At 44.7% G+C, this 27,858-nt stretch overlaps 1 protein-coding gene across 6 annotated transcripts in view; it reads left to right on the top strand.

Moving 5' to 3' along the window:
• Positions 1-27,858, top strand: part of MAP4K2 (mitogen-activated protein kinase kinase kinase kinase 2) — a 166,674-nt gene that overhangs the window by 17,000 nt on the left and 121,816 nt on the right. For all 6 annotated transcript variants that reach the window (XM_033957390.1, XM_033957389.1, XM_033957394.1 and 3 more), the window contains exons 4-7: positions 10,012-10,076; positions 25,061-25,116; positions 25,201-25,248; positions 25,342-25,384. In XM_033957390.1, coding sequence (XP_033813281.1) covers positions 10,012-10,076; positions 25,061-25,116; positions 25,201-25,248; positions 25,342-25,384 — 212 coding nt within the window. The remainder of the gene's footprint in view (positions 1-10,011; positions 10,077-25,060; positions 25,117-25,200; positions 25,249-25,341; positions 25,385-27,858) is intronic.

Genomic DNA, 27,858 nt, shown 5'->3' with positions numbered 1-27,858 from the left:
TTATTCAGGTAGGAGCTGTTTCTACTGAATATCTACCCCAGTGTTAATAAGATTGATTTTATTAGTTTACATTGGGAGCTACTAGTCTGTCTTCTGTCCTAATACTCAGTCTACTTTAATTCTGTGAATTAATGAGACAAAGCCAACATGGATTTCTTTATCGTCCCTCTATACGGCACAGAAATTGATGGGTAATAGCTCGCCACTACCAGCAGGTGGAGACTGAGACACAAATTTCTGGCTGTAGTACAAGTGGGCTGTGCAGTCCCAAGCACAATCAGTATGCTCTCAGTCTCCAACAGGTGGAGGTGGTAAGCCTGTGCAGTCTTTCCTTGGTTGAGTGTAGGGCTATTGAATGTTGTTTTAAATTGGCCTTCTTGTCCTTGGTTGTGGTGCCGAATTGAGCTTAGGGGACTCTTTTAGGGGCCCATCTGACCTCGAGGGTGCCACACTTGCTGGTCGATTCCCTCCCCCCATTTCCCCCACCTCCCTAAATTTTTATCTTTAGAGGTGCCTCAGTTGTAAGCCTTGCCACCAACTACTGGGAAGGCATGTAGCTTTGAGAACCAGTGGGGTCTGTTCCATTGTAAATTAAAGTTATATTGAAGGAGAAAAAGTCCTGAGGCAGTGTGGGTCTGAAGGGAAGCCTTCAATTAAGTTTAATTGATTTTTTTATTGCTAGCCAGCACTTTTCTTTTTCCTTGTAGTGGTTTTCACAATGAACACTTTTAAGCTGAAAAAGTGCTCATTGTGTTCCAGGCGCGCAGTTGATGCGGCCGGCGTGTGCATGAAGTGCACCAGCTGCCGCAAAGGGGAATCCTTGTCGGTTTCGGGTGCTGGTGAGCAGGGTTCCCCTTCGCACATGCACCGCAAGTCGGCATCAGGCAGTGCCCACACAGGGATTTCCTCAGCTGCTGATGGTCAGGGAAATGAGGTTTCCCTTACCGCTGATAGTGCTGGGGACTTCCTTTTCCGTGGCTGCTGGCTTGCCTGCTTTAGCGGCTGGGACTGTTCAGGCCTCTTTGCAGCTACAGGCCTCGGGGAAGGTTTTTTTCGTAAGGTTTTTTGCCAGTTTCGGCAGAAAGCGCTGCCATCTTGCCTGTGGCCTCAGGTGACCTTCCCCCTGTCTTAAAGAGACAGGAACAGGTTTGTGCTGGGTCTCCTGCTTTGGCAGTGAGTCCTGCTTTGTCGCCAGGGGGATTTGCCCCAGATTTTGTTTTAGCAATGTAAAAGGCTTACTTTGCAGGTGGCTGGAGGTCCTGTTTTATTTCCCCGGGATCTCTTGTTTTTCCGGAGGGCTTTTGTCTTCTACGTTCAGCCCTGTTCGGCCCCACTCTGCATTGGCTCCAGCCCAGTTCCCTCTGTCTTCGTCCAAGAGGCTGCCGGTCTCGTGAGATGAGGATTTTCTTTTTGCAGATACATTTACGCCTGATGAGGTCTTGTACCTCTTGTACCTCTCGGGAGGGGGGGGGGGACAACAGTGGATAACATGGATATGTGTTTTGCGGAGACGCCGGCTGATAAGGATATGTTGGTGGTGTGCATTTTTTACAGAAAGAGCTACAGGAGATTATTGTTCAGGTTTCGTCGGTTTTGCGCTTGAGGTAGACATAAAGGAGCCCCCACATGTGGACCCCCTGCTTTGGAGGATCCTTTCGGCCTCACGTTCTTTTCCTTTGCATCAGGATATTTGGGATATAGTGCACACACAAAGAAGGCGCCGGAAGTGCCTTTTCGTTTGGCACGGTCCAAGGCTTGGCTGTATCCCATTCCCGATAGGGATACCTTGAAGTCTCCTGTGGTTGATGTGGTGGTCTCAGCCATCATGTGTTGGCATACAGTGTAGGTTGAAGGCGGCTCAGCCTTGCAGGATTCTCAGGATCGTAGGTTGGATTCTCTTCTTAAGCATAGTTTTGACGTGGCTGCCCTGGCAGTCCAGGCAGCAATATGTGGCAGTCTGGTGACCCAGGCTTGTTTTCAGTGGTCCAAGTGTGTTCTTGACTGGGAGTCTGATGACTGGTCCTTGATGGACCAGCTGGTTGCTAAAATTGAGCTGGGTGCTTCTTATCTCTTGGATGCCATGCATGATCTGCTGCAGGCTTTGGCCAAGTTCATGACTCTCAGAGTGGTTCCGGGATTGGTCGGCTGATGTGACATCTAAGGCTAAGCTTAGTAAATTTCCCTTTTGGAGTTCTTTCTTGTTTGGCGAGGATTTTGAAAAGTTGGTTCAGGCCTTGACTGACTCTAAGGTGCCCCGTCTTCCTGAGAACTGTTCTCGCCCATCTTTGCGGGGTGGTATCACCCAGTGGCGTTTGCATGATTTTCATCTATTCCGCCCTGGTCGGGGTGTGTGGCTTCTTTTCCTTTCAGGGGCCATGTCTATACGCATGCAATCCTTTTGGGGTCCCCGCTGGGGGGGTCGTGATTCCTCCTGAGGCCCCTCCGCTGCCTGCCCAGCCCAATGACTCCTTGCGGGCCCTTCCCCTGGTGCCAGTGAGAGCCTGGTTGAGGAGGTTTTGCCAGAGGTGGGCCGAGATCACAACCGATCAGTGGGTACTGAAAGTAATTCGGGATGGTTATTCTCTGGAGTTTTCCTGGTCCTTGCCAGATTGTTTCCTCTCTTCTTGACAGGCAGCTTGGAAGAAGCGGGCTTTTCGTCAAACGCTGCAGAGGTTACTCGACCTCAAGGCGGTGGTCCCAGTACCCCCTCGGGAGATTTGCACTGGCAGGTATTCCATTTACTTCGTAGTGCCCAAGAAAAAGGGGTCTTTTTGGCCCATTTTGGATCTGAACGATGTCAACAGGGCGCTCTGGGTTCTGTCTTTTCACATGGAGACCCTGAGATCTTTCATTCTGGCAGTCCAGCCTGGAGAGTTCCCGACTACCCTCGATCTGATGGAGGCCTCCCTGCATGTTCCGATTCGGGCCTCCCATCAGCGTTTCCTTCGCTTTGTGATTTTGGGAGAACACTATCAGTTTTGTGCGCTCCCTTTTGGTCTAACCACAGCTCTGTGGGCTTTCATCAAGATTATGGTGGTAGTGGCAGCCCTACGCAAGGAGGGCATCTGTGTACGACTGGTTGAATCGAGCAAAGTCCTTTCAGGAGAGCTCCCAGGTTATGAAGCAGCACGTGTTCCACATATCACTGTGAGAAGGGTATACGAACTTCCAGTATGCGATTTATTTTACTCCAAATTTCTTGCTAAAATGTTCGAACCGGTGGACAATAAAACAGAAGGTGATCCAGTGTACCCACATTTATCATACAATTCCAAGTATTGGGCAAGGTAGTGTGCAATTTTTGTAGTCTTACCGGTGTACACAAAACTCTGTAGCACAAAGTAAAGGGCTTGTCGCAAAGATGCTGAGACTGTACATCGTATCCTTCGAGACTATATTTTCTTCAAGTTTTCAGATGAGACAGAACACTGCAGTTCTCTAGACCAAACAGATTGAAGGCCAGAAAAAGAGGTTGTAAGCATTCAAAATACCGCCATTAAGATTATCACCAATTCCAGGAAGTTTGACCATGTCACCCCTCTTTTGCAAAAAGCACACTGGCTACCAATTTCACACAGAATTGCATATAAAATAGCACTCTTAACATTTAAAGCCCAAATAACAAATGTTCCCAGTTTCATAGATAAACTTCTCATACCTCACACTATGTTCCGCGTCTCAAAATTTATTGACATTTCCCTCTTTGAAAGTAATTACGGTAATACGTGCCAAAATACATCGTTCTCTGTCACAGCACCTATTACATGGAACTCGCTCCCTGCCTTTTTAAGAGAGGAAAAAAGTATAGATAAATTCAAGGGATCTCTAAAGTGCTTTCTTTTTAAAGATGCCTTTGAATCCTAACTTGGACACTCTTTTATAACATTTACTCATTAATCCTCTCTTTCCTTTCAATATGGTTTTCCCCTCCCACTCGTGTTACCCTTATTTTTTCCTTCTCTTTTTAAAGTGTATTTCTTCCATTTCCTTATGTTCTAGTTTGTGATTTGTGTCCATGTCTTTTGTCAGGTTTTTATATGATTACTTGTTTCCCCTTATTTTATTGTAAATCGCTTAGAATTCTATGTAAAGCGATCAAACACATTTTTAATAAACTTGAAACTTAAAAGCTTATACCAGCTAGAAGCTTCATGGTCCTGAAATCCCACTGTAAAGCATACAACTGATAAACTTGGTTGTTCATTCAGATTACCAAGAGATGGAAAACTGGCTTTAATAGCATGCTGGAGTTGTAGCCATTTAAAACACTGTGAAAATGGCAAAGCAAAATTCTGTTGCAAAGTCTGAAAATGTACCAAATGTCCCTGACACACCACATCTTGCAAGGTTCTAATGCCTGTTTGCAACCAGGTTTTCCAGAGTATCTTAGAGCTATTAATGGTAATTGCAGGGTTCAAGCTGGTACCAGTGTTTCTGGTTTCGTAAGATATTCATAAGATCATTGGCATAGGCCACGATCTTATACATATGATTTTTTTTATAAGATATACCCTTAATATCTTCCAATTGTTGAATAGCCAAAAGAAGAGGTTCCAAAACTAGGTCAAATAGTAGTGGACAGAGCAGGCATCCTTGTCTTAACACCACGAAAAAGAAAAAACTTCAGTAAGTGCGTTATTGATACATATTTTAGTATTAGGATGGCTATATAATGTTTTGACAAAACCACAAACTACTAGCAATAGGAATATAATAGGTCACCACTTAAACGTATTCCAATAATTTCACTATCTTGGAGGAAAAAAAGAGAGAAACTTCAAGGACAAAAAAAAACAAAAAAAAAAAACTTGCGTTAAAATGGAGCAATGACCTCGGTTTCTTCCGGTGAAAATTTCACCTGAAAGACCTCTATGCCAGCCGTACACAACTTTAAAGCTGCATAGGAAAAAACATCCTAGGTCAGTGAAAACTCCATTTGTTTAAAGATCATTTAAATGCCTTCTCATTTATAGTCCAAATAATCCAAATAGCAGCACTTATCTCAATAATAGCACTGTCCTCCAAGCATAGTTTGAATCCAAACAGTTCGTTTTCTTCTCCCTCTGCCGATATACTTTCCAAGCAGGGGAGGAATACACTTCTCAGACTCCCGACAGGCCCTGTTTCGCTTAGGTTCGCTGCTACTGATTCACTTTTGACCATATGTATAAAGCCAGTGTCCATACCAATCCTCCACATAACTCTATCAATTGCCTTCTCTGCGTCCAAGGAAATGGCCGGTTTTCCATTGTCTTGGCTAAAGATATAAGTTGTAATGCCAGACGTGTATTGTGAGAAGAATGCCTACCAGACACAAAACCCATCTGATGTATACCCACTATACTAGGTAATACCTTGGATAGGCGGAGGGACAGAACTTTAACCAATTTACCATCTAAATTTAATAAGGAAATAGGTCTGTAGTTGGCCACTAACTTTGGGTCCTTCTCTGGTTTAGGAAGAACCACCATGAGTGCTTCAGCCATCGACCCAGAAATACTTCCTACTGATAAAACAGTCTGATAAAGATGTAACAATTCTAGCAGCAAGGTTTCTTGGAAAGATTTGAAAAATTCAACTATATATCCATTATTCCCTGGTGATTTTCCACTTTTCAGAGATCCCCAACGCTGTCCTAAGCTCCGTAATGGGAGTTTCTAAAAGTTATTCAGTTAACTTTGGTCCTTTTAATGAGGCCAAATATCCCTCTTCTTGAGATAGTGTAGGATCATATTCTGAAGAGTATAAGTTTGCTAATACTGCAAAAATTGACTTGTAATATCTTGCTGACTAATAAGTACTTTTCCCCTGTTATCCTGAATAGATGATATCCCCTCTTTATTTCTTTTTGTCTTTACGTGATTTGCCAATATCCTCCCAGCTTTATTAGCACCTGCACAATACACGGCGTTATATATAAAGATATCTTTAAGAGCTTTATGACGAGATAACACATTAGCATCCCATCGAGAGACAATTTGAGCTTCCAGATTGACAATTTCCTTCTCCAAAGCCGTCAACTCAACCAGAGATGTCTTATTGTGTTGGGCTGTATAAAGAGAGACGTAGCCAGTAGAAGGAAGAAGGTGTTGATGCCCCTGTACAGGTCATTGTTAAGGCCCCACTTGGAATATTGTGTTCAGTTTTGAGGACCGTATCTGGCGAAGGATGTAAGAAGACTTGAAGCGGTCTAGAGGAGGGTGACGAAAATGATAGGAGGCTTGCGCCAGAAGACGTATAAGGAGAGACTGGAAACCCTGAATATGTATACCCTAGAGGAAAGGAGAGACAGGGGAGATATGATTCAGACGTTCAAATACTTGAAGAGTATTAACGTAGAACAAAATCTTTTCCAGAGAAAGGAAAATGGTAAAACCAGAGGACATAATTTGAGGTTGAGGGGTGGTAGATTCAAAGGCAATGTTAGGAAATTCTACTTTACGGAGAGGGTGGTGGATGCCTGGAATTCGCTCTCGAGAGAGGTGGTAGAGAGTAAAACTGTGACTGAGTTCAAAGAAGCGTGGAATGAACACAGGATCTAGAATCAGAAAATAATATTAAAAATTGAACTAAGGCTAGTACTGCGAAGACTTGCACGGTCTGTGTCTGTATATGGCCGTTTGGTGGAGGATGGGCTGGGGAGGGCTTCAGTGGCTGGGAGGGTGTAGATGGGCTGGAGTAGGTTTTAACGGAGATTTCGGCAGTTGGAACACAAGCACAGTACCAGGTAGAGCTTTGGATTCTTGCCCAGAATAAGCAATAATATGTCGCTAATAGTCGCTTTAAAGGCATCCTGACTTATTCAGTTGGAAAAATTCCTGAATTTTTACTTGAATCTCCTTAGAAAACTGAGGGTGGGCAAGTAGAGCATTATTAAATCGCTAGACTGGAGAGGAGTTAGAGTCCAGTGTCACTTGCAAAGTAATCCAAATCCCAGCATGACCAGAGAGAAGAATATCATTTATTTCAGCTTGAAGAACTTGATATACTAAATCAGGGGTGCCCAATACGTCGATCGTGATCGACAGGTCGCTCGCTCAGGCGACCCCAGTCGATCGCAGAGTGGGTTCCCTTCTTCCCTTCTCTTTTTTTCCCCTCCTGACTGGACCGCTCCTGAATTCTGCTGCTGCCGCCGCTGCTCAACATTTAAAAAAAAAAACGGCTTGGAGAACTTATGCTCCGGGGGCTAACGTGTGCTTGTACCGGCTTCCCTTCTCTTCCCTCTGAAACTGGAAGTTATGTCGGGGGGGGGGGGGGAAGAGAGAAGGGAAGCTGACACGCACATGTTAGAGTCCCGTTCGCGGGCTAAAGTGGGAGACAGGTCAGTGAAGCTTGCGATTTGCTCTTCTTGCTGCCAGGTCCTGCCTACTTTCTGTTTCCTCAAAGGCAGGACCCGGCAGCATTTCTCCCAATAGGTCGATCTTGGGCCGATCAGCCTTCCTCTCCCCGATGTCAATTCTGCCGTCGGAGAGGAAGTTCTGGCCAGCGGAACTTCCTCTCCGACGGCAGAATTGACATCGGGGAGAGGAATGCTGGTCGGCCCGAAGCAGGGAGAGCTTGGCCGGCGGCAGGCAGTTTGGGGGCCTGTTATCCGATGGCAGCAGCAGTGGCAGTGGCTTGGGGGAGGGCAGGGAGGGAGAAAGAGGGCAGGCAGGGAAACAGAAGGAAAGAAGAGAAACAGAAAAAAAGAAAGGGGGCATGAAGAGAGAAAGAAAGAGAGGGCAGGGAGAGAGGAAGAAAACGTTGGGGGGGGGAATGAGGTCAGGAGGAGAGGAAGCATACAGGCTAAAAGAAGGGAAGAAAGATTGGATGCACAGTCAGAAGAAGAAAGTGCAACCAGAGACTCATGATATCACCAGACAAGGTAGGAAAAATGATTTTATTTTACATTTAGTGATCAAAATGTATCTGAATTTATATCTGCTGTCTATATTTTACAATGTGGTCCCCTTTTACTAAACCGCAATAGAGGTTTTTAGCGCAGGGAGCCTATGAGCGTCGAGAGCAGCGCTGGGCATTCAGCGCAGCTCTCTGCGCTAAAAACTGCTATCGTGGTTTAGTAAAAAGGGAGGGGGGTATTTGTCTGTTTTTGTATGGTTGTTAGTGAGGTGACAGTGCATAGAGTCATCTGCTTTGACCTCTTTGAAAAACCCTGGAATAGGAATGATGATTAACATTTTCTATGCGTACAGTGTGCTTTGTGTTTTTTTTTAAATTTTATTGTTGGTAGATCATTTTGACTTGGTCATTTTAAAAGTAGCGCTCACAAGCCCAAAAAGTGTGGGCACCCCTGTACTAAATGATTAGATATAAAAAAATAATCAATCATAGAAAAGGACATAAGAACAAAATGTGAAATATCTGCCTGTTGGGTGCAGAATTCTCCATATATCTTTTAAACTGCATGTCTGCAATAACTGCAGCACACTTTTGTCTGGCGTACTAGAAACCCTTGCAAGTTTCCTGCCCAAAACTGGATCCAAGACAGCGTTGAAATCTCTGGCCACAATCAAATTAGAAAGATCATGTTCCAAAATCATACTCTACAATTCTTTATAAAAAGAAGCACTTCAATAGCAAAGATGTTCCATGTTGTAGAGCTGGCAAACCACTGAAACCACTGTGTTCAAGAGCTGCTAGCAGAGGGTGGAGACATTTATTGGATGAAATCTGTTGCAGCATTAGTACTGTTGAATAAATGGGTTTTGCCCTCATAGTAAATCTTCAGCTTGGTTGGGTATAATAATGCATACTGAATGTGTTTTTTTTTGAAGATCTGCATACAAGGGAGCATATGCTCTCTACAACAAAGAAACTCGATTAGAGTAATCTTGAAAACACAGCACTGACTGAGGGGCCCATGTGTTCAAATAGCCCAGAGAATTTCTACTTTGTAAACATAGTTCAAAAGTTTAATTATGAACACTCACGGTCTCTTTTCAGGCCCAGGCTGTGTGCCTGCTCAGTTCGCAAAGACCCTGCAGTAGATTGTAATGCAAGAAATTCCACTAGCTAGGTTTCCAAAAATCCACAGAGCTCAGCATCTGTAATGGATTCGGGAAGACTTACAAGGTGGAGGTTCCCATGATGTAATCGTTTTTCTATATCAAGTTTATCCTCTAAAATTTGTAGCTTGGACTTTATCTCCACATTCATGGACGTTGTCCTCCACATTTGAAACTCGCTGGCACTGTGCTGAAGATTCCCCCTTTAAGGATTTGAGCCAGCCATCTATCATGTTCAGCTTATCGGCAATATGTTGGAGTCGCTTATCTAGAGATAAGAGAATAGCACTCTTTAGGTTGGTAACTAACTCAGTTACCCATGCCAGACTCACCGAAGAAGTCTCCGGGACCTTCATGTCGGTCATCTTGGATTTGGGGTGCTTTATCTTGTTTTTCTCCATTTTGGGAACTTTGCAGCCATAATCCCTTTGCTGTCTCACCAGGAGAACAGGAGGTGAAAGATCTGTCAAATAGCTCACCCTCTGGGGAATTGGACCTTTGGATTACCCCAGAATCACAGGTTGGGAAATCAGGGCCCAGGAGCTCAAAGCATGCATGTCTGCACCTCAGCACAGCATCAAGTGACGCCCCCTCCCCTCCCTGGCATCGTATCTGTCTTATCCATACTGCTTAACGGATTGTTCTTTTCACAGGAAGGGAAACAAGGAGCTTCCCTGGTAGGAGCACAAGGTCATTTCCAATATAAATTTTCTTTTTGAAAATACCACCAGGATGCATTTTGGCCTTTACATTAAAGCAGGTGCAGAGTGTGCGTGGAGCTTGATTTGTGTGATTTCCACAAATGCTCTGCCTTTCCTAACCTGTGTCTACTCCTTTTTGAACATGGGTGAGATTATGCTTGATGTGAGCATAATTCGATTTGCATTTTGAGGAGGGGAGGTGTAATCATCAAACCCTGATATTATGCACTAGACCAGGGTGAACTGTTTGATGCTTAGCTTCTGTCCATTGAGCTGGATCTGAAATTCTTCTTTATTTCCTGCAGGAACAACCGGCTGTGGATCTGCATGGAGTTCTGTGGTGGAGGTTCCCTGCAGGAGATATACCAGAGTGAGCAGCACTGAACACTGTCAGATCTTTCCTTGCAGCTTCATAAACTTTTCACTTACTTTTTTTTTCAAAATCTTTATTCATTTTTTATATCTCACAAATGAACAATAATACAGCAATTGGTTCATACAAATCACTTGAAAATCTTTTCTATTATCATTGTAAATACATAATTTAAGTCCCTACCCCACCCTCTCCTTCCACCAATAATATAATTCAAGCATATTATACATATATTATATTCAAAGATACTGAAAAGCCAGTACAATAACAATATACCCCCCTTTCCATTCTTATAACATACTATTTGTGCAAAAAAGGTGTCTAATCATCACAATATGCTGTCAATGGCCCCCAAATCTTTTTAAAATTATTATAGTTCCCTTTTTGTATGGCAATTATTATTTCCATTTTATATATATGGCACAGTGAATTCCACCAGAAGGTGTACTTAAGTCTGGTGTAATCCTTCCAATTGCTGGTGATATGCTGAATGGCAACTCCTGTCATTATTAATAAAAATTTGTTATTATTTGCTGAAATTTGACTTTTTATTCTCATAGATGTTCCAAATAAAATTGTGTCATGCAATAGAGCTACATGATTTTCTAATAAACAATTAATTTGAGACCAAATTGAATTCTAAAAGGCCATGATGCAGGGGCAGAAAAATATTAAATGATCAAGAGTCCCTGCTTCCAGATTACAGTGCCAACATCTATTAGACTTAGAGCTATCTAACTTTTGTAACCTAACTGGGGTCCAAAATGCTCTATGTAATAAAAATAACCAAGTTTGTCTCTTAGATGCAGACACTGTACATCTCATTCTCCAAGACCAAATACGTGGCCATTGAGATGCAGAACTTTGATGCTTAATCTCAATGCTCCAAATATCTCTAAGACCAGTCTTTGGTTTTTTATTCATATATCCAGATATTAATTTATACCACTGTGCTGCTTGGTGTCCCAAAAAATCCGCCTGAAAGCACAAGAATTCCAGACTATACTGACTATTAAGAATTTTCCATTCAGGGAACCCCTCCTGAATAGCCTGCTTCAGCTGCAACCATTTAAAGCTTTGTGATTTGTTTAGACCATATTTATGTTGCAACTGTGAAAAATCAAGCAGTTTACCATTGGAAATAACATCATTTAAAGTTCGTATGCCTGCAATAATTCATTGCTTCCAGACAATTTTAAAACCGCCAATTTTGATCTTGGAGTTTAGCCAAATAGATTGATTTAATGATTTACATATTGGATTAGGTGATAAATTGCTAACAAAACATAATGTTTTCCATGTGTCAATCAAAATTCTATTCTCTTTATATTTTCTAGGCATTTTTATACTGATAAGATGAGATAGATGCAAAGGAAACATGAGTCGCCATTCCAAATACAGCCAATCTTGGGTGTTCTCCATGAGGTCTGGGAGGACCCAATATATACCCTGGCATAAAATATAGGCCTGATGATACCTATAAAAGTTTGGAAAATATACCCCATTCTCCACAATTGATTTTTGCAAAGATACTAAGGCAATTCTAGGCATTTTACCCAGCCAAACAAATTTTGTAAGAATACTATTTAACTTTTTATAAAAGGACCCCTGAAAAAAAACTGGTATCATATTCATTTGATAACAAACCACAGGCAATTTCATCATTTTAATAGTTTGGACTCTCCCCCACCAAGAAAGATGTAAAGGATTCCATTGCTCACACATTTCTGTTACTTTTTTTAATAAAAGTTTTTCATTTTCCTTCACAGTGTCTTCTAGTGTGTTTTTAATGTTAATACCTAAATATTTTAATCCATCTTCTTTCCAAACAAATGAGAATGAATCGAATAAACCTTTAGTACAATGCACATTAAGTGGAAGAACTTCTGCCTTACTCCAATTTATCTTATAGCCTGAAAACTTTCCAAATTTCTCTATTAATTCAAGTAAGCATGGAATGGTAGTTTCTGGATTTCTCAAATAAAGCAGTATATCATCTGCATAAGCAGAGATTTTATATTCCCAATCTGCACGAGGAATACCCTGTATCCCCTTTGCCTGATGAACGGCTAATAATAAGGGTTCTAAAACGATATCAAAAAGCAAAGGGGACAAAGGACAACCTTGTCTAACTCCACTTCGCAAACTAAAGCACTCTGATAAATTATTATTAATGTATAATCTTGCAGCAGGGGAGCTATACAACGTCTGAATCATTTGAATAAATCCTGAGCCTATACCAAACCATTCTAACGCCTGATACATGAAAGTCCATTCAACTCGATCAAAAGCTTTCTCCGTATCCAAAGAAATTAAGAAAGTCGGATCATTCGTGTTTTTTGTTAAGTTTAGAGTATGAAAAGCCAATCTAGTATTGTTAGAAGAATGTCTCTTAGCAACAAATCCTGTTTGGTGCATATCAATAATAAAAGGGAGAGCCTAAGCCAATCATAAAGCCAATATCTTAGCAAAAAGTTTTCCATCAACATTAATTAACGAAATAGGCCTGTAGTTTCAAACCAAAGTGGGATCTTTGGCTTTGGCAAAACAATTGTTAATGATTCTGCCATAGTACCTGTAATACAACTTTTAGTCAGTTGAAACTGATATAAATTTATATAAATGATTTGTAAAATTCTACTGTAATACCATCACCACCTGGTGCGGATCCAACTCTAAGAGACTTCAATGCTATTTCTACTTCTTTTAGTGATATAGGCTCCTCTAAACCTCTTTTTATATGATCTGGAACCTTCGGTCCAATGATTAGATTTAAAAATTTAAACCATCTTTTTCCCTATCCTTATAAGGCTCAGAAGAATACAGGTCCTTATAGAAATTTAGAAATTGTTTTAGAATATCCTCACTTTTAGTATGTGTTTCTCTATTTTCATCCTTTATTGCAATAATTTTTGTTCTTCTTTTCTTTGCTTTAAGATAATTTACCACTTCAATCTTCCTGCCTTATTTGAGTTCCATAATACTGAGTTTGCTGGGAAAACAAATCTTCCCTTACAAATTTAGAAGATATCTCATTATATTTGCCTTTTGCTTTTAATAAAGCCTGTAAAGTATTATGCTCCCATCTAACAACTAATTTATTTTCCAATTGTTTAATTTCCTTTTCTAAGTCATGAAATTGTTTTTTAAGTTGTTTTCTAATAAATGCCGAATATGAAATAATATTACCTCTCATGGTAGCCTTAAATGCATCCCATAATGTTTCTATGTTAATATCATCTGAGGTATTAAGTAGGAAAAATTCAACCATTTTCAGTTTGAATTCTTCAAGGAAATTTGAATCCACAATCAAAGTATTATCAAATCTCCAAACAGGCCTACTACAATTTTGTTCATCAGACTGCAACTCAATCCATATACCAGCATGATCAGACAAAATTATAGGGTCTATGATGGCAAATTGTTACTTTCTGAACTATTTGATTTGACACAAAAATATAATCAATTCTTGAAAAAGAATTATGGACCTATGAACAAAAGGAAAATTCCCGATCATTAAAATAAAGTACCGTATTTTCTCGCATATAACGCGCGTGTTATACATGGTTTTTACATACCGCGCATACCCTTGCGCGTCATACGCGTGAGCGCGTTGTACAAAATTTTTTTTACATAGTTCTCCCCCCCCGACGTCCGATTCACTCCCCCCGCAGGACCGCTCGCACCCCCACCCCGAAAGAACGCACGCACCCGCACCCCCACCACGAAGGACCGCTCGCACGCACCCGCACCCTGAAGGACCGCTCGCACCCCCACAGCCTCCCGACCCCCCCCATCATGTAGAAGCTCCTACCGGTGTCCTGCTGCTTCCTCTTGGCGATCCCGACACCCAACACGATCGGGGCAAGAGGGAGCTCAAGACCTCTTGCCCCAGCCAACCGCGGCACCCCCGACACGATCGGGGCAAGAGGGAGCTCAAGTCCTCTTGCCCCCCCCCCCCCGACTCCCCGACACGATCGGGGCAAAAGTGAGCCCAAGCCCTCTTGCCCCGCCGACTCCCCAACTCCCCGACAATATCGGGCCAGGAGGGAGCTCAAGTCCTCCTGGCCCTGGTGACCCCCCCCCCCCCCGGCTAGTTGATCGGGCCAGGAGGGAGCCCAAACCCTCCTGGCCACGGCGACCCCAACCCGACCATGTGCCCAAGGCCCCGCCCCCAGGAGGGACCTAAGGCTCCCGGGCCTATTCTGATTGGCCCAGGCGCCTTAGGCCCCACCAGTAGGTGGAGCTTTGGGACGGATGGGCCAATCCGGCCTCATTCCGTCGTTGGCTGCCTGCCGGACAGGCGGGTTTGGCTCCCGTCTGTCCGGCCAACTACACAAAGGTACGGGGAAGGGGGGTGGGGGTGTCGTGGGGGTCGGCCATGGGGGTCGCGGGTCGGCTGGGGGGCGGTCGGAGGTTCTTGGGGGGGGTCGTTGGGGAGAGGGGGGTTTGCGTCGAGGGCAGGAGGGCCTGGGATCCCTCCTGCCCGTAATGTAGTGGGGGTAGGGGGTCGCCGTGGCCAGGAGGGCTTGGGCTCCCTCCTAGCACGAACAACTAGCGGGGGGGGGGGGGGGTCGCCAGGGCCAGGAGGACTTGGGCTCCCTCCTGGCCCGATATTGTCGGGGAGTTGGGGAGTCGGCGGGGCAAGAGGACTTGGGCTCCCTTTTGCCCCGATCGTGTCGGGGAGTCGGGGGGGCAAGAGGGCTTGAGCTCCCTCTTGCCCTGATCGTGTCGGGGGTGCCGCGGTTGGCTGGGGCAAGAGGGCTTGAGCTCCCTCTTGCCCCGATCGTGTCGGGGAGTCGGGACCGCCAAGAGGAAGCAGCAGGACACCGGTAGGAGCTTCTACATGATGGGGGGGGGGTCGGGAGGCTGAGGGGGTGCGAGCGGTCCTTCAGGGTGGGGGTGCGGGTGGGAGTGAGTGCGAGCGGTCCTTCAGGGTGGGGGTGTGGGTGCGTGCGAGCGGTCCTTCGGGGTGGGGGTGAATCGGACATCGGGGGGGCATCAGGCTTTCAGGGTGGGGACAGGACTTCAAGGGGGAGAGGAGAGTCGGGGCGGGTGAAAGGAGAGTCAGGGTGGCCAGAGGAGAGTCGGGGAGGGCGAAAGGAGAGTCGGGCAGCATGCGCGGTATACGGGTGTGCGCGGTATATAAAAATGTCTGTACATAAATTTGTGTTTTTCGCGCGCTATACCCGTGTGCGCGTTTTACACGGGTGCGCGTTATCTACGTGAAAATACGGTATACGCCATATATCTATTAAATTGCAAGATTGTGCCAAATTATCCAACCCTAGTGATTTCATGATTTTACATGGTTTTTTTATCCATTAATGGATCCATTACAGCATTGAAATCTCTAGCCACTATTAAATTAGAAGTAGCCAGTGGGATTAGTAATTGTTGTAGATTTCTAAAAAATTCCATTTGTTTCGTATTTGGTGCATAGACATTGAACAAGTCCAGGTTAGTATTTCCCATGCTCATTTTAACATCTACCCATCTACCCAGAGGATCCGAATCAATCATTTGAAAATTAGCTGTACATTTGTTATTTATTAATATGGCAATCCCAGTCTTTTTGCCAACTGCAGGGGCAAAAAAATTTTGACATTTCCAGTTTTCTAGATTCCACTATTGACAGATACGTCTCTTGGATAAAGTACACATCAGTGTTCTGCTTTTTTAGGAAAGCTAACATTTTCTTCCTTTTTATTGGATGGTTAAGGCCATTGACATTCAAAGAAAATATCTTAATCTCCATCTAATTCCATATGCATATACCAACAATGATAGTTAAAATTATCTAATTTAATATGATTAGACACCAATACACATATAATATCCAATGAAAAATGAAATTGATTTTCTTCATCCCCATCCTTCCCTATCATGTTATCCCTGATTTTGAAGAGACCCCCCCCCACCCTCATCCCTCCCCTTCCTCCTACATAAATTGATTGCCTTGGAACACACATAGGATTAGTAACCGCAATATCCCCCTCCCCAGGCAACATTTAATCACAACTTTTTCTTACCACATATATAAATAAAAGTATATTCATATTGCATTATGAAACAATTAATCTTTTAGTAGTACCCCTAAAATCAATGCAATCTTAAATATTATGTTAAAGAAGTTCTTCATATAAACTTATTTTAAAAGTTTCTTATTTGAACCAAGATTACCATCTCATATGATATCCTTTAGCCTTCTAATAACCTTTAAGTAGAATTTTATTTAATCAGCTTTATTATAAATATTCATCTATCCATAAATTATTATTAAATAATTGATATTTCCAAAATTTCATGAATAACCTTTAAAAATTTTCCCCTGACCATCCCAAAATGCAGAAATATTGACTCCTTTTCCTCTTATTAACACTTCCACTGACTTTATCAATCATATTAAACTATCTTTTCATTTAATTAAGATATTCATAAAACCACAAATTGCTTAGTTAAAATTACTATATTCAGTTTCATCATCTAGCATCAGCCTTTTGTATTTATCAATAAACATATCTGATGCAATTATAATGAACTATACTGGTTAAAAACTAATAGACCAGAACATAAATATATTCCATTATGAACCAAACTAGAGACATTGTTGAATATATCTCAATCTTATATTCATTCTCAACTCTTTTTCCTTTTCATTTTTCTTTTCTTTTCTATCTTCTCTTCTTTTCCTCACATCATATGATTGCTAAAATTGACAAAACTCACTTGTTTTCTACTCCACTTTATTATAGATGTTACTCTTTTCTTTCTTCAAAGTTCCTCCTTTTTTTTTTTTTCTAAATTGATATGTCCATAAACCACAAAAATTTAGTAAAGCCAAAGTTTTTAAAATCTGAACCCATTTAAAAAGACATTGGCTCAGAACTTGTCAAGAAATCCTTTAACTTTTCAGGCTCTTCAAAGTAGAGGGACTTATTTCCACTTGTTACCTTCATTTGTGCAGGATAATACAATCCATATTTGAGACCCTTTTCTTTCAATTGGGGTCTTAGCTGAAGAAATTGTTTTCTTATGGCCGCAGTATTTTTTGCAAAATCTGGCAAGAACAGCAACTTTGAACCTTTATAGTTTAAGTTTCTATCAGCTTTAGCCAAATTCAAAATCTCCAAAGCTTGCTGGAATCTTAAGACCTTGAATATTAAAGGCCTTGGCTTCACTTGGCTAGCTGACCATTTAGATGGAATTCTGTGTGCTCGTTCTATTCCCAGGGGATGTTTTGAACTTAATTGCAGTAACTTTGGCAAAAGGTTTTCCAAGAACTGAACAGCATTCCCCCCTTCCAAATTCTCAGCTTGACCAATTATTTTCACATTCTTCTTCCACGATTCTCATAATCTTCAAGCTGTTTCTTGAAATCTTTAATATCCTTACTGTCAGCTTTACACTGAACCACGTTGATTTCCAACTGCTCCCCTTTGTTTTCTAGTGTGAACATTCTCTGACTGGCAATCTCCATCTGCCTATTAATATTTAAAACTTCTTTAACTTCAGCGATCCCGCTAGCATTGTCCTGGAGCATTTGCTTAATGCTCTTGAATTCAGCCATCATTTCACTCCTGTCCAGCACATCAACGGCTTCAGCAGGGAGAGGCACCTTCGACGGCAAACACTGATCTTGTTTCAGCCGCTTTGCCGATCCTCCTGCCGCAAAGGCAGTATCTAATTTCGCCTGCCGCGTAGCCGCCATACTCCACAATATTTTCGGTATGCTTTAGCGTTGAAAATGCCGCGACGTACTTTACAAATTCTCAGCGTGTCGCCTGGGTTTGAGGAGCTCTGCGATCACACCACCATCTTGTGTGCTGCCAAGCCACGCCCAACTTACTTTTTTAATAAATATAATGAAAATGATTGTAAAAAATAACAGTTTAGGAGTTCAGAGCTGAAATGGCAAAGAGAAACTTTTGTGATGTATTTTATTTATTTATTAGTACTCTGTTATACTGCCTTTAACTGCCACATTGTATTCTCTCTGTCTGCAGGCTGTCTCTTTCCTCCTCTCTCTTGTTCCCTGAGGTATTCCATCTCTTTCATCCTCTTGTCACATGTGTTCCTTTCACCCCATTCTTTTGCTTTCTCAGGTATTCCATTTATCCCTACCCTCTCTCTCCTCATATACTCTGTGATAACTACAGGCAGGTAAGTAAATTAACAGAAATGCTTTTAAAACAGAGAATAGTGAAGTTTCTGGAATCTAGAGGATTACAGGACCTGAGGCAACAGGGATTCATTAGAAGCAGTTCTTATCAGAGAAATTTTTGACTGGGTGACCAGAAAATTGGATAGGTGGAGAGTGCTAGATGTTGCTACTGTTTGGGTTTTTGCCAGGTACTAGTGACCTGAATTGGCCACCATGAAGATGGACTACTGAGCTAGATGGACCATTGGTCTCACCCAGTAAGGCTATTCTTATGTTCTTATGTGTGAATAACATGAAGAAAGATCTAGTGAAGCTTGAAGAATGGTCTGAAATTTTGCAGCTAAAATTTAATGCTAAGAAATGCAAGGTCATGCATTTGGGCTGCAGAAACCTGAGGAAACAGTACAGTATAGGGGGTAGGGGTGAAGAGCTTTTGTGCATGAAAGAGGAGCGGGACTTGAGTATGATAATATGTGATGATCTTAAGGTGGCCAAACAGGTTGAAAAGGATGCATAGGCTATCCCAGGACAAGCAGGCAGGTATTCTCACTAGTGGGTGATGTCATCCGACAGAGCCCCGATACGGACATCTTGCAAGCATGTCTTGCTTGAAGAAACTCAGAAGTTTCGAGATGCCCGCACCGCGCATGCGCCAGTGCCTTCCCGCCCGATGGTCCGGGCGTGTCTCCTCAGTTCTTTTTCTTCCGCGGAGCTGAGAAGTCTATCTTCAATTTGCGCCCATTGAATCTCTTTTTTTGCCTTCTATTTTGCCACGGGTTGAGTTCTTTTGGCTCTCCTGTGCATTTATTTCTTTCTTTGATTTCTTTTTTCAAAAAAAAAAATAAATAAATAAATTTTTCCTTCCGATACCAGGTCGGCAGCTTGGCTGGGGCCCCGCGCCTTCGACCTTGCGGCGGAGCTTTTCCGGCCTATGTCCCGGCCGATTACCGGTTTCAAAAAGTGTAGCAAGTGCCAGCGCGCGATTTCGCTCACGGACCCTCATCGACGCTGCTTACAGTGTTTGGGACCGGATCACTTCCCGAAATCGTGCCGGCCTTGCTCCACTCTGACGGCGAGAGCGTTTAAGCGCCGCTGTCTACTGTGGGAGTCCATGTTCAAGATGGAAGCTTCATCGGATCCTGCAGCTTCGAGATCGACATCGACGGGTGCTTCGACTCCTTCAGCGAAGCCCTCTGCCTCCCCGGCTGCTTCGGGCCTCCTGAAACCGGCATCGTTCACCCCGGTTTCGGCCCCGGCTTCGGCGCCGGTGCCTTCCTCCGTCTCCTCGGAGCAGGTATCGACCCCTACAGTTCCACCGGTGGTGCTCAAGGTGCTGAAGACTGGCAAGCAGAAGCACGCAGCACCGAAGGAGCGCGGAGACCGTGCGGAAGGGCCCCCTTTTGGTGCGGATCCCTCCATATCGGCTTCGTTGCGGTCCCTTCTGGAGGCTCAGTTCGTGGAGCTCATGCAGACCATGGGGCCTCGACTGATTGCCACCATCCAGGGTGACCTCCCAGCTTCGGCTTCGAGGGGCGGACCGCCCCCTCCTCCTCCTCCTCGCCGCACGACCTCGTTGCTCGGCGAGGAGGAGCGGTGAGCGGTGTCCGGGTCCTCGAGGAGGTCCTCCGTTAGTGCTGTGCCTCCTTTGGAACCGATTCCCTCGAGGAGGGCCTCCCTTAGTGATATGTCTCCCTTGGAGCCCATCCCCTCGAGGAAAGCCTCGTTTAGTGACCTGCCTCCCTTGGAACCGATTACTCCACCCCATGACTCAGTGTGGCGTCCACCTTCGGGGCCACCCAGTCCTGGGCATAGCAGGAAGCAGGACGAGTTCTTTCGAACCCCCTATCAAGCCTGGGCGGCGTCAGGGGAGGTACCGACTCTTCCGCCTCTGCGATCGACGGCATCGAGTCCGCTCTGCTCCTTGGAGGCGTCTGACCCAGTTTCTCACAGACGGGCTCGATCCCCTTCCAGGCATCGATCCAGACATTCTTCGAAGCATTCCTCTCGGCACTCGACCGTCTTACCTCAGAAGAAATTGCCTCGGTTGGGGTATGCTGCTTCGACTGGGTCTCCTCTCCGGGCCCGGAGTTCGAGGACCCCGAGATTTTCTACTCGTCCTGTTGCTCGCAGGCCTCTCTGGAGCCTGAAGCCTCTTCTTCTTCTAGTCCGTCTCGCAGACTGGTGACGGCGGACCAACTGTCCTTTTCATCGTTCCTCAGGCAGATGGCAGATGACATGGACATTACTCTCGATGCTGGGTCTCGATATTCCAAGGAGTACCTCGATACCATGCACTTGCCTCGTCCTCCGGCAGAATCCTTGCGGCTTCCTCTGCACAAGCTCCTCGACCAGACCTTCATGCGATGCTTCGAGTCTCCTTACTCTATCCCTGCGGTCCCTGGCAAATTGGATGCGCGGTACCGCACGGTGCATCATAAAGGCTTCGAGGGTCCTCAGCTTTCTCACCAGTCCCTCCTGGTCGAATCCTCGCTCAAGCGGTCTCATCCTGGCCAGGTCTATGCTTCAGTGCCTCCGGGCCGCGAGGGCAGAACCATGGATAAGTTTGGTCGACGCATCTATCAGAATTCGATGATGGCGTCTCGAGTCCTGAATTACAATTTCCACTTTGCAGCCTACTTGGAATTTTTTCTACCTGTGCTTTGGAAGTTCACACCATACATCGAGTCCCAGGCTAGGTTTGAGTTTGAGGAAGTGGTTGCTTCGCTGTCCCAACTTCGGCTTCAGTTAATGCAATCTGCCTATGATGCGTTTGAGCTCTCAGCCCGAGCGGCGGCCTGCTCGGTGGCGATGCGCTGGTTGGCCTGGTTGCGGACCATTGATATGGACCCGAATCTTCAGGACCGCCTGGCGAACGTCCCGTGTGCTGGGGCGGATCTTTTTGACAAATCTATCGAGACTGTCACGAAGAAGTTGTCTGACCACGAAAAGTTCTTCCAATCTATCCTTCGGCCGAAGCCTAAGCCTCAGCAGTCTCGACCTTCTCGTCCGCCGTTGATTTATCAGATGCGTTATCAGCCGAGGCAAACTCCACCTGCGAGGCAACCGGCGAAGCGTCAGCCTCCCCAGAAGGGTCAGCCTAAGTCTCAGTCGCCTGCTGTCCCTAAGACCACTCAGCCTTTTTGACTGTCTCGTCGAGGGCATAACCAACCTCGTTCTGCCTCCCCCTGTTTTTCCCATCGGAGGGCGCCTCCATCATTTTTATCATCGCTGGGAGGCCATAACAACCGACCTCTGGGTCCTTACTATCATCAAGGAAGGATATTCTCTTCATTTCCATCGGGTCCCTCTGGACCACCCTCCAAGAGAGTATCCTTCCAACTTGACTTAGACCGCCCTTCTTCTTCAGGAAGCTCAGGCTTTGCTCCGGCTTCGTGCCGTGGAGCCGGTTCCGACGGACCAACTGAACCAGGGGTTTTACTCCCGGTACTTCCTTGTTCCGAAGAAGACGGGTGACCTGCGACCCATTTTGGACCTCAGGGTCCTCAACAAATTCCTAGTCAAAGAGAGGTTTCGCATGCTGACACTTGCTTCTCTCTACCCCCTCCTCGAGCAGAACGACTGGTTATGCTCTCTGGATCTCAAGGAGACCTACACTCATATTCCCATTCATCCGGCCTCTCGCAAGTTCCTCAGATTTCGGGTGGGACATCTCCATCTGCAGTATCGAGTGCTTCCATTCGGCCTGTCTTCGTCCCCCAGAGTCTTCACCAAATGTCTGGTGGTGGTGGCCGCGGCCCTCCGGAACCAAGGTCTTCAGGTATTCCCCTACCTCGACGACTGGCTGATCAAGGCTCCCTCGGCCTCGGGGGTCCTCTCAGCGACCCTGTCAACGATTCTGTTCCTGCAGAGTTTGGGATTCGAGATCAACTTTCCCAAGTCTCATCTACAGCCGACCCAGTCTCTTCCCTTCATCGGGGCTGTCCTGGATACCGTACGTCTCAGAGCATTCCTTCCTTCTCAGCGCATGGATGCTCTTCTTCATCTCTGCCAGTCTGTGTCTTCTCGCCAGACCATCTCAGCGAGACACATGATTTTCCTCCTGGGCCACATGGCCTCTACAGTTCATGTGACGCCGTTTGCCAGACTCCACCTCAGAATTCCTCAGTGGACCCTGGCATCTCAGTGGACTCAGGTGTCGGATCCGTTGACTCGACACATCACAGTCACTCCTGCTCTTCGGCAGTCTCTGCTCTGGTGGATGACCTCTTCGAATCTATCCAGAGGTTTGCTGTTTCATTCTCCTCCTCACCAGAAGGTTCTCACAACCGATTCCTCGACCTATGCCTGGGGAGCGCATCTGGATGGGCTTCGCACTCAGGGATTCTGGACCTGTGCGGACCGACTCCATCAAATCAATCTTCTGGAGCTCAGAGCCATCTTCAAGCTTTTCAACATCTGCTTCACGACATGGTGGTCCTCATTCGCACCGACAATCAGGTCGCCATGTATTATGTCAACAATCAAGGGGGCACGGGCTCGGCCTCCCTCTGCCAGGAAGCTCTCAGAGTCTGGGATTGGGCGGTTCGCCACAACACCTTCCTCAAAGCTGTCTACATTCAGGGGAGGGACAATGTCTTGGCGGACAAACTGAGTCGTCTTCTCCAGCCTCACGAATGGACACTCCACTCCAAGCCCCTTCATCAGATCTTTGCTCAGTGGGGAACGCCTCAGATAGACCTCTTTGCGGCTCCCCACAATTTCAAGCTGCCTCAGTTTTGCTCCAGGATCTACGCTCCTCATCGCCTCGAGGCAGATGCTTTTCTGCTGGATTGGGGGAATCGCTTTCTGTATGCGTTTCTGCCATTACCTCTCATTCAAAAGACTCTAGTCAAACTGAAGTCCGAACATGCCACCATGATTCTGATAGCTCCTCGGTGGTCCATGCAACCTTGGTTCTCCCTTCTACTTCAACTCAGCAACAGGGAACCGTACCTACTTCCAGTGTTTCCTTCACTGCTTACTCAGCATCAGGGGTCTCTGCTTCATCCCAACCTGCAGTCTCTCCACCTGACAGCTTGGTTCCTCTCAACGTAACTCCGCACCAGTTTTCCCAGGCGGTGAGGGATGTCTTGGAGGCTTCCAGGAAGCCTGCTACTCGTCAATGCTACTCCCAAAAATGGACTAGATTTTCTTCATGGTGTATTTCCAATTCTAAGGAGCCTCAGCGAGCCTCCCTATCCTCTGTTTTGGACTATCTTTTACATCTGTCTCAGTCTGGTCTCAAGTCGACATCTATACGAGTCCACCTGAGTGCTATTACGGCTTTCCATCAGCCTCTACAAGGGAAACCTCTCTCTTCTCATCCTGTGGTTTCCAGATTTATGAAAGGACTTTTTCATGTCAATTGCTGTATGTCCAGTAGGAAAAGGAGTTTTTGATGCCCCTGTATAAGACTCTGGTGAGACTTCATTTAGAATATTGGGTGCAATTCTAGAGACTGCACCTTCAAAAAGATATAAACAGGATGGAGTTGGTCCAGGGGAAAGCTACTAAAATGGTCAGTGGTCTTCGTCATAAGGTGTATGGGGACAGACTTAAAGATCTCAGTATGTATACTTTGGAGGAAAGGCGGGAGAGGGGAGATATGATAGAGATATTTAAACACCTACATGGCTTAAATGTGCATTTGAAAGGAAGCTCTGGAATGAGAGGGCTTAAGATGAAGTTAAGAGATGATAGGGAATACTTTTTTTTACAGAAAGGGTGGTGAATGTGTAGAATAGTCTCCTGGTAGAAGTGGTGGAGGTAAAGACTGTTTTAATTTAAGAAAGCGTGGGACAGGCACTTGAAATCTCTTAGGGAGCGGAAGAGATAGTGGTTACTGCGGATGGGCAGACTGGATGGGCCATTTGGCCTTTATCTGCCATCGGGTTTCTATGTTTCTTTCTTACCCCATCAGATACTGGTACAAGCTATTCTCCTAGCACAATTAGATTACTGTAATTAAATCTATATAGGCCTAAGTAAGGGGAATCTAAAACGGTTACAACTAATCCAAAATATAGCAGCAAAGCTAATATTTGGTAAGAGAAAATTTGATTATATGTCTCCTCTTTTGAGAAAATTTCACTGGCTCCTTGTTTAAATGCACTGCTATGGTTTTTAAAATCATACATGGACTATTTATGTCTTTGATTCCTCTATCTTTGAATAACCAGAGATCTTCTGATTCAAGAAACTCTCAGAAATGTAAACTGTCCTTTCCATCCTCTCTTCTCCTTCCATATTTTCCTGAAATCTATGAAAACACTGTTCTTAGCAAATCGTTTTAAGGAAAATTAGTTTTCTTCTATCTAAGTTGTCAGATGAGGGTCTTCATTAATAAATTATTTTCTCTTTAATCTAACTACTTTCTCTTTGATTATCAGTTTTTATGTGAACCTAGTTGAGCTCCTTTTGAGGAAATGACACGGTATATAAATCCAAGATTTAGATTAGATTAGGTACTCCATTCTCTTTCTCTCTTATTTTGTGAAGTGCTCCATTCCCATAGAACTCTCTTTCTCATTTTCTCGATTCTCGTTCCCTTACTCTCTCGTTCCCTGAGGTACTCTATTCATCCCCCCTGCCCTCTCTCTTTCTCTCATTCTGTGAAGTACTCCAGTCTCACTCTCTTACCTCATAAGGTACTCCATTCTCTTTCTCTCCCTCTCTCACTTGCCCTCTCTTGTTCCCTGTGGTATTCTATTCATTAGCGCTCTCTTGTTCCGTGAAGTATTCCCATCTCTTTTCCTCACTCTCTCTTGCTCTGTGAGGTACCCTATGATAACTTTTATACTGTGCCATTTTATTGCAGTGACTGGTCCCTTGGGAGAGAAACAGATTGCATATGTCTGCAGAGAGACACTGAAGGTACGTGGAGGAGGCCTGTTTGGGAAGATAGGCCAATTAGAGGCACTAGTGACACCGGTTAACATTCTCTACCTTTTTTTCCAGGGTCTCCAGCACCTACATGCCAAAGGGAAAATGCACCGAGACATTAAAGTAAGTGATAAGTGACGAGGGATGCCGATATCACCTGAAGACGGGGTCCCTCTTGTTTCTGGGGAGCTCTGATGTGCCTGTTCTGTTTTTCAGGGAGCAAACATCTTACTGACAAATTCCGGAGATGTGAAGCTGGGTCAGTTTTCTCTTTTTGTAGCTGTCTGAGCATTTTGGGAAGTTGGGGGTGGAGGGGAGTGATACTGCAGGGCAGAGATGAGATTGTGTTTTGTTGGAAGAGGGGCAGGTCACCATAGGACAGTGCTTCTCAACTTCTTCAAGCCAAGTACCACCTAAGTCTAGCAAATATAAACCAAATACCCCTGCCCAAGCTCCGCCCCTGACCCCACCCCATAATAATAGTACTAATTGTAATGCAATTTCTTCCATTCATTTTTCATATACATACAATATAATCTTATTAATTCATAATGATAACCACAAAATTAAAAAAAAACCACAAAGCACGCTGTATGCAGATAAAATGTTAATTATCATTTATATTTGGGTTTTTCAAAGAGGTCAAGGCAGATGACTTTAAAATATGTAATGTCACCTCAGTAACAACTATAGAAAAATAGACGAATATAGTGCAAAATATAGACAGAAGCGGCCATTAAGGAGGAAAGAAGGTGAGAGGCTTGCGCAGTGCCGCGTACCCCCAACAAGCAGCTCGTGTACCCCTAAGGGTTACGTGTACCGCATGTTGAGAAACACTGCCATAGGACACTTGTGGGGTTCATTGGCAAAGCTATGCATAATTGTGGTTGGGGAGGTGAGATCTTTGCTGGAATAGCAAGGAGTATGGGGCAAATGTGAGAGGTTTTGAAATTACTGTGTGTGGGTGGATGGTATTTTTGTACTGGAATTACACTTCCCCCTCCGTATTCGCGAATTCTGTATCTACGGATTCGCGGTTTTAAATTTTAAAAAATGCATTTTCATTTTTCAGGCTATTTTAAGCCCTGAAAGCCCCCCCTTAAGCCTTACCTGGTGGTCTAGTGGGTTTTCGGTGCAAGAGCGATCTTCCCACGCTCCTGCCCCGTGCAGATCGCTCACAGGAAATGGCTCGAGAAACTACAGAAGCTCAAGGCAGTCATTTCCTGTGAGCGATCTGCATGGGGCAGGAGCGTGAGAAGATCATTCCTGCCCCAAAAACCCGCTAGACCACCAGGTAAGGCTTAAGGGGGGGGGCTTTCAGGTCTTAAAATAGCTGGGGGAAGCGGGGTTAGGGGCAGAATCGGCCCAAATATTATTCGCATTTTTTTTAATATTCGCGGGCCGGCTCTGCCCCTAACCCCCGCGAATACGGAGGGGGAAGTGTACAGGGATACTGTAGAGCAGGATTGAGAGAGCGAGGCATGTGTGAAGGCAAAGCATGGGATTCATGCCAGAACTAGAGTAATAAAAAGTGCTGCATGCACCAGAAGCTCTCAGTTCTGAAATAATAAGAAGTGCTATAGGACTAGAAGTGAGACATTGCTAGAGTCTGTACATTTAGGGAAATTGCAATTCTGAAATATCAGAGGATGCTTTAAAGTGGTATGCACTGGCAAGGGTGTGTGTGTGTGTGTGTTGGAAGGAAGAGTCTCAGTTCTAGAATCACAAAGGATGCTGTGGGCTATATGTGGTGTCTTAGTACCAGAATTGCAAGGGGGATGGTGTGCCACAGGGCAGGAGGGAGGTCTACTTGCACAAATGCGTGTGCTGAGTCTCAGTACCAAAATGGGGAAGGGTGAGGTACACTATCAGAACTGTAGGTTGTAAGTCTCGATACCAGAATAGCAAAGAAGAGAGGGGGGTTCCGTAGGACAGGAGTAAGGTAGACTAACAGTATGTGTAATGAGTCTCAGAACCAGAATAGCAAGGGTGTGTGTGGTGCCACAGGGCAGGAGTGAGGTACATCAGCAGTACTGTGTGTGGTGAGTCTTTGTACCAGAATAACAAAGGAGAAGGGGTGCCACAAGGCAGAAGTGAGTCTCGGAACTAGAATAGCAAGGAAGAGAGAGGGTGCCAAAGAGCAAGAGAGGTACATTGAAGTCTACAAAATCTTGAGTGGTGTAGAACGGGTACAACTGGGACACTCGATGAAGTTACAGGGAAATATTTTTAAAACCAATAGGAGGAAATATTTTTTCACTCAATGAATAGTTAAGCTCTTGAACGCATTGCCAGAGGTTGTGGTAAGAGCGGATAGCGTAGCTGGTTTTAAGGAAGGTTTGGACAAGTTCCTGGAGGAAAAGTCCGTAGTCTGTTATTGAGAAAGACAGGGGGGATGCCACTGCTTGCCCTGGATCGGTAGCATGGAATATTGCTACTCCTTGGATTTTGGCCAGGTACTAGTGACCTGGATTGGCCACCATGAGAATGGGCTACCAGTAAGGCTATTCTTATGCTCTTAAGTCAAGAAATTGTTGTCTGGATGGGAACATCTGGAAGGAGTAGAAATGCAGTGGGAATAAAAACCAAAAGGAGCTATTGTGTTAGGCAACAAACCATCTTGTAAGGAAAGTAAGAAAGAGGAAAAGAAGGAGGTTCTCAAAAGTAGTAGCTGAGAAGGTAAGGGAAAAAGAGGTTAGTTTTCATAAATTACGATGGAATGTTGCTATTTTG

This window comes from Geotrypetes seraphini, chromosome 8, assembly GCF_902459505.1.
Source record: "Geotrypetes seraphini chromosome 8, aGeoSer1.1, whole genome shotgun sequence".
Lineage (NCBI taxonomy): Eukaryota > Metazoa > Chordata > Amphibia > Gymnophiona > Dermophiidae > Geotrypetes > Geotrypetes seraphini.
Note: the sequence above shows the minus strand (reverse complement) of the source record. Positions and strands in the feature narration are given on the sequence as shown.